Source organism: Aedes aegypti, chromosome 3 (genome assembly GCF_002204515.2).
Source record: "Aedes aegypti strain LVP_AGWG chromosome 3, AaegL5.0 Primary Assembly, whole genome shotgun sequence".
Classification (NCBI taxonomy): domain Eukaryota; kingdom Metazoa; phylum Arthropoda; class Insecta; order Diptera; family Culicidae; genus Aedes; species Aedes aegypti.
This window is the reverse complement of record NC_035109.1, coordinates 349,756,883-349,768,107: the sequence shown is the minus strand read 5'-3', so window position 1 is coordinate 349,768,107 and position 11,225 is coordinate 349,756,883. Positions and strand designations below refer to the sequence as shown.

Here is an 11,225-nt window from a genome sequence, read left to right as displayed (position 1 = left end):
TTAACGGCCGATTCAAATATATGGTAGGTGGCCAATCCACCACCCGCAGCGCTCGCATCGTTTTTGTTCGCGTTTGACGTTTACACACTACCGCCATCTGTTGGTCCATCGGCCAAACACACCGATTTTAGCATTGGGCGTACATGTCATCGTGACTATGATTTTGATCGGGATTTGTTCTAAGTGTTACGTCTGTTTGTCTGTACTTGAAGGCCCGATACTCACGCTGTCAGCTCGTGACAAACTAGATGTTGGTAACACGAACAGCAGCGACATTACTTTCTACTATAATAAACAGTCATATAAAAGCCAAATAAAATTTAGTACACTGCACATTATCATCGCTTTGCTATTTATGATTTTTTGTTTTTATTACAGGAAAGATTTAACATTTAGTATTTATCACACTTGGCATACGACGATTAACCAATAACTGTACTACTTTACTTTAGGTTTTCTTAGTGAAAAAGAAAGTTTTCGTGAGCATTGAGACGACGCAAGGAATTGGTTTTAGTGCATTATCCTTCTCATTATGCGGAACAGATGATTCACATGTGTATAAAGCTCTCCTAGAAACTCCGGTAAGCAGTGCAAGCAAATCCCTTTCTCGTCCATTTTCATCCAGTTCCATACAGAGAGATTGAATGAGGCATGATCTCTGCAGTGGGTCTTTCCCGGAATAATATCCATCGTATGTGGAGTACATGACTAGAAAATCAGCCATGGTTGGGATAAAATACAGGGCCGAAGAATCGTTGGGCGAGTCAACTACATCTACGGATGCTTGTGATTCTTCTTCTCTTCCTCCTTCTCCCTTTTTTCCAGGCTGCCTTTCACGAGAAGCCTGAACGAAGAACAGTTTCGGCTTTCCTATCAACGAAGGACACGCATTTCCGGTAAACTTCTCCCACAACGAGTCCACGTAGTATTTCTTGTCACTGGCATAGAGGACGCCCTGATCGCCGTGAGACATCACAACTACCACAAGACAGTCGTTCTCCGAGTGATCCTCGCGGGATACGTTTTTCAGTGTCCGCAGTAGCTCTTTTCTTCTCAGGTCGTTGAACACACGTACATCGAAATCTAACCCAGAAAGCGTACTACAGATGTCATCGCGATCCTTATCAGTGCCGTTCCTTTTGGCCATGACCGCGAAGTTCATGTGGCAAAACACCAATGCTATGCCACGTCGCTTGTTTGACATATCATAATACTCATCGCAAGTAGGTCGAGAAAGGGGACGATTCTCGTTTGATGTTGATGACTCATTAGTTCTTCAAATAAATAAGAAAATAATGAGTTGCATATATTCATTTATTCAAACGTCGACTTACTTGTTCCCAAAACCGAGAACGTCTAGCTCATCCGCGGTGTCCATGAACTGCGGTATAAATTTCTCCTTGATCCGATATGCACCCTTGTCAGATTAACACTGAATTTCGCCATTCTTGACACCTATAAATTTATCGCATCCGTCAATATAAGAAATTGAAGACAGCAGATTGCGATAGAACGCATAAATTCGAAGAAAGGCGTTTGGCTGATAAGAACGACGACGCGCGAAGTTTTATCACATTCAACAACCATCCACAAAATATGAAAGCAACGAATCCGCGTGGATTAGGCCTGAAGTACGTAGTGATTCATGACTAATAACAGGCTGAAAAGCGCACGTCTCTTGTGATCGGAAATAATTTGTAAATTGCTCCAATGAAAATAATTATGATTTAAAAATTACTGTAAACATTTCATTTTTTTCACACCTAGTATAATATTTATAATAAACGAGCCATTCTCGCTTCAATTGAAACCGGCACACATAATTAGAATTCCACTTATTTGTCACTGATCGCTAGTATATGCTAAAACTAAATATGGGTGTTTTTGGTTTTCTCAAATTGATGGACCCCTCGTACGACTGCTAGCTAAACAGTTTGCGAAAAAAAAACATTTTTTGATAAATCTTAGGTATTTATTCACGTGCAGATCCTAGGATTGTCTCAAGAAACGCGTAAGTTCTATCAGAAGCTCAACGCATCCAGCAACGGCTTTGTGCCGCGAACCAAGATGTGCAGGGATAAGGATGGGAGCATTTTAACGGACGAGCGTGAGGTGGAAGCAGCACTTCGACGAACACCTGAATGGTGCTGGGAGCACAGGCAATGAAGGTGAGGACAACGGAGGAAATGCCTTCATCGGTACTGCGGAGGATTGGAACCAACCAGCCCCCACTTTGAGGGAGGTTAAGGATGCCATTCATCAGCTCAAGAACAATAAAGCTGCTGGTAAGGATGGTATCGGAGCTGAACTCATAAAGATGGGCCCGGAGAGGCTGGCCATTTGTTTGCACTGGCTGATAGGCACAATCTGGGAAACAGAACAGCTACCGGAGGATTGGAAGGAAGGGATGATATGCCCCATCTACAAGAAAGGCGACAAGTTAGATTGTGAGAACTTTCGAGCGATTACCATTCTAAATGCGGCCTACAAAGTATTATCCCAGATCATCTTCCGTCGTCTGTCACCTAGAGTAAGCGAGTTCTTGGGAAGTTATCAAGCCGGCTTCGTTGACGGCCGATCGACAACGGACCAGATCTTTACTGTACGGCAAATCCTCCAAAAATGTCGTGTATACCAGGCCCCAATGCTTCACCTTTTCATCGATTTCAAGGCGGAAGTCGGGCCTACTATGGCCTCCACAAGACGCTGCGGTCAAAACAGATTCACATCCGCACCAAATGTATCATGTACAAAACGCTCATAAGGCCGGTAGTCCTCTACGTGCATGAAACGTGGACGATGCTCGAGGAGGACTTGCAAGCACTTGGAGTCTTCGAACGTCAGGTGCTTAGGACGATCTTTGGCGGTGTACAGGAAAACGGTGTATGGTGGCGACGGATGCACCACGAGCTCGCCCAACTCTACGGCGATGCCAGTATCCAGAAGGTGGCCAAAGCTGGAAGGATACGATGGGCAGGGCATGTTGCGAGAATGCCGGACAGCAACCCTGCAAAGATGGTGTTCGCGTAGTATCCGGTTGGTACAAGAAGGCGTGTAGTGCAGCGAGCTAGGTGGGCAGATCAAGTGCGTATCGATTTGGCGAGCGTGGCACAGAACCGAGGATGGAGAGATGCAGCCACGAACCGAGTATTGTGGCGTGAAATTGTTGATTCATTGTTATCTTATTAGATATTAACTAAATAAATGAATGAATCCTAGGATTGTAGTGTGGATTGCAGGATATCAATGTGGATTTTGTTATACAAGTGTGGATCCTCGAACTCCAGTGTGGATTCTGATATTTCAGTGTGACTCCCTTTTTGCTAGTGTGAATCCTGGGATTGTAGTGTAGATCATAGGATTTTAGAGTGGCCCCTGGGACTGGGATGTGGAGCAAAATGTGGATCTTGGTATTCCAGGGTAGATTCTGTTGAGGTCTGACATCAATCTTAATATACCTTATTAACGTATTCTTCAGATCGATATCCAAAAAAAAAATTTATTCAATTCAATTTGGTCGGTATCATATTTACATGGAATGATAGCGATAGATAAAACTATATATACAAATTATCACAAACTCCAAACCTATCCACGCTCTTTCGTTTACGCGTGTCATGTGTGGACAATAGACGAACGGCAAAGCGAAACTATTGTCCAGCCGGTTGGCATACAATCTATTGTTCATAGTGGTCCATCATCAGCATCTAGATTAGACCGGTGCACAAATTGATATTTCAACACTTCCCCTCAATTTTGCAATTGTAGTCTCGCTGTCATCTTCTCGAACCTCATCCTTGGTAATGGCTTCGTGAGGATATCTGCTAGTTGATCTTTACTCTTGATAAACTGGATCCTCATCTTCTTGGACTGGATGACTTCTCGGATGGACATATATTTAATATCGATGTGCTTCGTTCTCTGGTGTTCTCTTGGTTCTTCGGCAATTCGAATGCAAGGGATGTTATCTTCATAAATTGTGAAAGGACATGATTTAATTCTAATCTCACGCAATAAATTTGATAACCAAATTCCTTCCTTCGTCCCATTACAAAGAGAAATCAGTTCAGCATCTGTTGACGAAAGGCTTACTGTAGGTTGTCTCTCTGTAGACCAAGAAACTATATTTCCATAGACCAGAAACAGATTTCCAGAATTTGATCTTCTATCTTCAAAATTATTCCCGAAGTCAGCATCTGCAAATCCTTCTAAAGCTCTTGCTTGTTCGTGAAAACTATATAAAAGATATAGATCCTTTGTACCTTAAGTACCGTAAGATTCTTTTCAAATTATTCCAATGTGCACAATTTGTAAAACTTTGGTATCTACTGAGGATACTTACAGCAGCGCAAATATCAGGACGAGACATTGAAGCTAAGTACTGTAAACAACCCAATAAAGCTTTATACGGTTCATCCGTACTAATGCCTTCACACGCTTCCCATTTAATGTTGACATCCATTGGGATAGCAACAGGGTTACAGTCTTGCATACCGAAACGATTAAGAATTTTCTGAATATAATTTTTCTGAGAAATTTCCATTTCTTTTGTCTCATAATTCCTCTCTATTTCTAACCCAATATAGGTCTTAACTGCTCCAATATCCTTCATTTGAAATCTTTTAGCTAACTCTTGCTTTATCCAGTTAACTCTTGTAATATCTGCCTGCTACAACTAGGATATCATCAAACACTGTTAATCTCAATATACCCCACTTCTCCGTTTCATCGAAACATCACACTAGCGTCACGCTGGCATAAAAGTATACTGACACACTACAAACTTTGTGGCATGATTGTTCTTTTTCTTCATTTTTCTGGCTAACCGGCAGTTTTACTTACGCCTATTTCTGGCACTATACCTAAACATGGCCGCCCAGAGAGATCTCCGCACACACACATGAGGCCCCACGTATCGAACCCATCAGCTAATGGTGGTTTTCACGCCCAATGGTATGGGTACCCTAGTGTAGATGTAGTTGTGAACCTTAGAGGAAAACAATATGCACTCAGTCTCGAAAAACACGCAGAAAACGGGTTTAAATTTTTCAAATTGGGTAATATTTCCATATGCATTTTGGTGAGTCTGGAAAGCGTATGCAAGTTTCTTTGAGGAAAACAAAAACAAACTGTGTAAGACGAGCGTATGCTAGTCTACGTGTGTTCAAATGTCACTAAGCTCTATGGGCCGGGACCAACTATTTTACTTCCCTTCCGACGGAAGACATGATCGAAGATTTAGCGTTATTTATTAATTTAACGCACTTTTCTGTCAAGAGACGGCGTTAAATTTGTGTCTTTTTTGGTGTTGTATGGAAACTGCATAAGTGGGGTATATTATATTTATAATATTTGATATCATCCACATAAAGCACGACATACAATTCATAATCATTTAATACATAAACACAAGTATCGCTGGATAACCTAGAAAAGTTCAGCTTTCTCATGAAATCGTCGAAGCATTGATTCCAGCTTCTTCCAGCTTGCTTCAGTCCATAAAGACTTCTGTTCAAACGACAAATTGGACTTCGTCCATCTTCGTCGCATGGTAACTTCATATAAATTTCTTCTTCCAAATTTCCATTGAGAAAGGCTGTCTTTAAATCCATTTGATGTAGGGGGAAATGGGGCAAGAAGGACACCCGGGGCAAATGTGACACGTCTAATTTCACGTAGTTCAATTCAATTTTTTGATGTTTAACGCAGGATAAGTATAAATTGAGTACTAATTGAGGGTTGTGTAAATATTACAGTTAAAAATGTTTAGTACAAAAAATTAGAAAAATGTCTTTAACTCACCAACGCAAAATATGCGAAATATTATAAGAATGTAAGACTGGAAAACAAGGTTTGACTCCCAATAAATACAAAACGTATTGATTTTTCCGCACAGTATTGATGATTTTTAATTGTTTAATATAGCTGTGAGGAATTTTTTTCGAAAAAGTCCTTTTGACATTAAATTTTACATATATAATAACAGTATGTCTTATGGGGCAAGAGGGACACCGCAATTTTCTCATATAAAATCAAATGAACTTTTATTTTTCTTGTTTAATATTGCATTAAATCAATGTTTCCTACTAAATAAAATCAAAATAAACCATCTTAGGCATTCAAAATGGTTTCTGAAAATTTTTACTATTATTGTTACAGTCAAATAAGATGAAAACTAAATTAATTTCGTAAAATTACTTTTTAACTATAAGTCAACTTTTATCCCTCAGTTTTTATCTTTACTTACTCTAGAATTTATCGTTTAGGCGGGGAAATAATAATATACAAAATTTGTGGCATTTTGCTCTGGTGGTCTTCTTGCCCCATACGAGTGGCACTCTTGCCCCGTGAATCGTTTGAAAACCTCATAAGAAGGGACATTTTCAAAAATCTCAAATCATCATGTGTTTCTTATATTTTGAAATATATCGATAACATCATTTAGAAAAAGAGGTGAGCTTGCCCCTACACTGGAATAATCTTCAAAAATTGTGCTAATCAACCATGATTTGAACCTATATATCTTAAGGTGTCCTTTTTGCCCCCAGCCCCCCTACGAGCATATATTTTACTACAGCCATAGCAAGAATAGTTCTTATAGTTACCATCTTAGCCACAGGAGCAAAGGTTTCATTGTAATCCAAACCATATCTTTCGGAACATCCTTTAGCAACAAGTCTTGCCTTATATCGTCTGGGTTCTCCATCTTTGATTCCGATATCCACATGGAATTGATCGGCTTAAATCCAGATGGGACCTTGTTTACCAAACCCCACGTGTTGTTCGCTTTTAATGCCTCTAGTTCCTCCTGAATTGCAGCTTTCCATAGAGGCCAATCATATCTGTTTTTGAGTTGCGGTATTGTCTGAGGAATGTCTTCAACGAAACTTACTGCTGAAAACGCACCCTGCACGTCTTCTTTCTGCTTTTGTTTCTCCTGGATTCTCTTGCTGCGGCGTACAGTTATTTCGGCATTTTGCACATTGCCTTCGACATCGCCGTTGTTGACATCATGCTTGACTTCATCTTCGTCACTGTCATCTTCATCGATTGAACTCACGTCTGGAACATCAGTGGGCATTGTTGGAATTGATGACGTCACAATCTTGTGATATTGGTACTCCACCTTAACAGGATCTTGGGTAGTGCGAAATTTCGATTTATTTTCATCGAAAATTACATCGCGTGAGACAATTATCTTTTTAGATTCATTATCCCACAATCGATATCCATTCGTGGCATACCCTACAAAAGTTAACTTCTTACTTCTATCATCTAATTTCTTACGTCTTTCTTTTGCTATCTGTCCATAGGCCAAGCAACCAAAGATACGTAATCCATCGATTTTTGATTTGATGTTAAACCACATTTCGAATGGAGTTTTTAAACCTTTTATTTTTCGAGTTGGGGAACGATTGGTTAAATAGGCAGACACGTATACTGCCTCACCCCATAGTTCTTTAGGTACATTGTTTTCATTGAGCATTGCTCTTGATTTATCTAATAGAGTGCGATTCATTCTTTCACTCACCCCATTTTGCTGCGGAGTATATGGACAAGTTGGAATCATTTAATTTCCTTTACTTGTACAAAATCTTCGGAATTTCTTCCCATAATACTCTCCACCATTATCTGAAATAAACCTAGATATTAGGAAATTAAAGTGAGCTGAAGCCATTGCTTCATATTCCTTAAATTTGTCCAGCACCTCATGCTTACAGATAAACAACAACAAAATGAGTAAAATCATCAATGAACACTACAAAATATCTATAACCATCGTATGTTCTTTCACCCATTGGTCCACACACATCAGAATGCACGACTTCCAATGGTCTAGTCGATCGAACACAATTGGTTTTGAAAGGTTTTCTATTTTGCTTACCTATAACACAAGGAGAACATACGCTACGCTTCCCCTGAATATGTGAAAGCCTTTCGAATTCTATACCTTCAACCATTCGCTGGGAAACTAACTTCTCTAGATTTTTGTAGCCTAGGTGCCCTAGTCTTTTGTGCCAAAGATCGAGTGGACTTCCAACCTCTGTAACACAAGCAATCTCATTACCATTATCATCATCATCAACTATTAGGTCGAGAACAAACAAACAATCGACTTTCTTCCCTGACGCAATGACTTCACCAGATTTCTCGGTTATTACAACACCGTAATCATTGATCGTCACCACTTTGCCAGCAGAAACAAGTTTGGATACGGATAGGATATAATGTAAATTAGGAATCATACAATTCGTATTTCTTTATTTTTCCTGGCTTTACAACAACACTTTTTAATTTCACACTCCTTTCTTCCTTCCCACCATTACTTGCCCATCTTTGGCTGTCGAAATGGTCATGGGATCCACGATCCGACTGTTCTCCATGATCGATTCGTCACAGACCATGTGTTCGCTAGCACCAGAATCCACGATGAGGCGCACCTTCCTATCCGCCGGTTTGCTATGCCTTCGTTCTGTTGGGACACGTTCCCTCTCAGAACCTGCAATCAAACCACGCTCGGATTCAAATTTCTCCCATCTGTATTCTGCTAGAACAATTTCCTTCTCAGAATCAATAGACTCAATTCCGACCTTTCTACGTTTGTGTTCTGCTGGGGCATATTCCCTCTCAGAAACACTAACTAAGGCAATGTTGGCGCGTTCTGCTGGGACATATTCCCTCTCAGAAGCGTGCCTTTTCCCCGGCACTTCTCTGTTCAACAGACGGTAACAGTACCGTTTCGTGTGACCTGGTTTGCCACACTCGTAACACGTCCTCGTATCCTTCTTTCTCTTCTTATTCTTCTTTGGCATGTTTCGGTTGCCGGCAGCCATTGCCACGTTGGATGGTTCCAGCTCGTGATGTTCCTCCTTCTTCTCTTCAGCGTCCAGGAAAAGGCTACGGATTTCAGACAGACATTGTTGTCAAGTCACCCTGCCTCATCACCGCAATTGCATTCAAAATACTTTGGTGACGATCCGGTATGGCAACTAGCAAGGTGTTCAATTTTTCGCTAGCCGATACCGCTTCACCTGCTCGTTCCAACTGCTGAATGAGCCTCTCGTGGACCAAGAACAACTCCATTAGTGATCTATAGCCAGCCGTACGTAGATTGTACAGCTTGCGCCTAATAGAACATAGTGCCAGTCTCCCATGACGCAGATACACCGAGTCCAGGCGGTCCAGGATTTGCTTGGCGTAAACACACTCCAGCACGTGAGTCATAGCGCGGTTGTCCAGGGATGTCCAGAAGATGACTACCACTTCATCGTCTTCCTTCAGCCGCTTTTCGTAATGCGCATTTCGTAGCGCTGCTTCCTCTGCCGTGGTGTCTTCTGGGTTGTCAGCATACTCTTCCATGGGTGGTATGCGTTCCAAACAGTGCAGAAGACCATGTTGCTTAAGTTAGTGCGTTACTCTCACCTTCCAAAAGGTCTAGTCCTTACCGACTGCTCCCTGGAAGGTTGGTATCATTACCATTCGCTGCCGCTGACCGACTTTGCTCATTGTTGTAGATGAACCGGTAATTTTCATAATCTGAAATAAAAATTCAAACAGTTCCAGATCACTCTTCGACTGATCTATGAATTCCGGTGGAGTCCTCTAAAGGTCTCCACCAATCTAAAAACAATCTAGCGGTACTTCTACCATCCTAGATTTAACCAGTGATTAAATTAATCTCCTGGGCCCATAATCTGTTGAGGTCTGACATCAATCTTAATATACCTTATTAACGTAATCGTCAGATCGATATTCAAAAGAAAATTTCTTCAATTCAATTTGGTCGGTATCATATTTACAATACATGGAGTGATAGCGATAGATAAAACTATATATACAAATTATCACAAACTCCAAACCTATCCACGCTCTTTCGTTTACGCATGTCATGTGTGGACATAGACGAACGGCAAAGCGAAACTATTGTCCAGCCGGTTGGCATACAATCTATTGTCCATAGTGGTCCATTATCAGCATCTAGATTAGACCGGTGCAGAAATTGATATTTCAACAGATTCTTGTATTCCATTGGAAATATTAGGATTACAGTGTGGATCCTGGTATTCCATTGTGGATGTTATGATCCCCCTGTAGATCCTGTGATTTTGGGATCACAGTGTCAATCCTGAGATTTCAGCCTTGATTCTGATAAAGCTTGGAATTAAAAGTATGGATCTTGGGATTTCAGTGTGAATTTTGGGATTCCCGTGTAAATGGGGGCAGTGGCCCTGTATGGAGTATGATTCTGGGGTTTTTCAAAATAGGAATGTGTGCCACTAAGTCAACATACAATCGACATGTGACTTGTCAATAAATCGAAATAATAATAAAATAAATATTAGAATTTATGATTGAAAAAATTTCATTGAAGTCGTACGAATTCAATACATCGCTCATGACATACATGATAAAATTCCTACAAAAGAGAAGGTTTTCAAAGATCTCAGGAGCTCTTAAAATACTTATTGAAAAATTTACCAAACAAAAACCTACATAATTTACCACATAATTTTTAGAGGAAATCCCTGGAAAATCTCGAATAGTACTCTTGGAGGAATTACAGGAATAATTTCTGTAGCATTATGTGGTTTTAATCCTTAATGGCTTTCTTTGTCAACAGACCATTGCTGCATTTGTAAATCGTGTGAGAGGCACAAGAATTTTGGGAAGTCGAGAAAAGTTTCATTCTAAAAAGATCATTGACCGACGGGTTTTGATCCCACGGCCTCAGCTTTGTCTTGCTGAATTGCTGCGCATTTACCGTTACGGTTATTGTACATACATAAAGCCATTCCATGAAAAACCGATCTAGTGGGTCACCGGATTCCGTGAAAAATGTGCTATTTTATTCCTTATCCGAAATAAGGATACACGTGTTTTTGGATTTTTTGATCAGGGTGACCATTTCCAAGATAGGGTAACCAGAAAAAATCGCAACTTCGCAAAATTTTTATTTTTTAAAAAACCATAACTTTTGAACCGCTTGACCAATTTTCGTTTTTCTTTGACGAAATGAAAGCTAAAGATTTTGAATTTTCAATAAAAATATAAACTTTCACAAAAAGTTGGTTTTTTACACCAAAAAAAATAAAATTTCGTTTTTTCATGTTTTAAAGGCCTCAGGACAAAAGGGGCTATTTCTGTTCTATTTTTTTCTTGAAAGTTCAGAATATTTTACGTTTACTGTAAAATTTCCAGCGATGTATGTTTTTTTGTTTTTGAGA

General features: G+C 40.2%; 1 protein-coding gene across 1 annotated transcript; it reads right to left on the bottom strand.

The window, feature by feature from the left end:
* Window positions 1–335: 335 nt before the first annotated feature.
* LOC5578112 (caspase) lies at window positions 336–1,537 on the bottom strand. The gene is made up of 2 exons (XM_001656760.2): window positions 1,335–1,537; window positions 336–1,274 (listed from the first exon to the last, which is right to left on the bottom strand). Exons 1-2 carry the CDS (start codon window positions 1,376–1,378, stop codon window positions 449–451), a joined length of 870 nt encoding a protein of 289 aa, XP_001656810.1. The 5' UTR covers window positions 1,379–1,537; the 3' UTR covers window positions 336–448.
* Between the last annotated feature and the right edge of the window lie 9,688 nt (window positions 1,538–11,225).

Excerpts from the sequence above, each read along its gene's own strand:
- LOC5578112 (XM_001656760.2), bottom strand. The coding sequence starts at position 1,378 with ATGGACACCGCGGATGAGCTAGACGTTCTCGGTTTTGGGAACAA. Across the intron at positions 1,275-1,334 it reads GTTCTCGGTTTTGGGAACAA|AACTAATGAGTCATCAACAT; the intron begins GTAAGTCGACGT and ends ATTTATTTGAAG.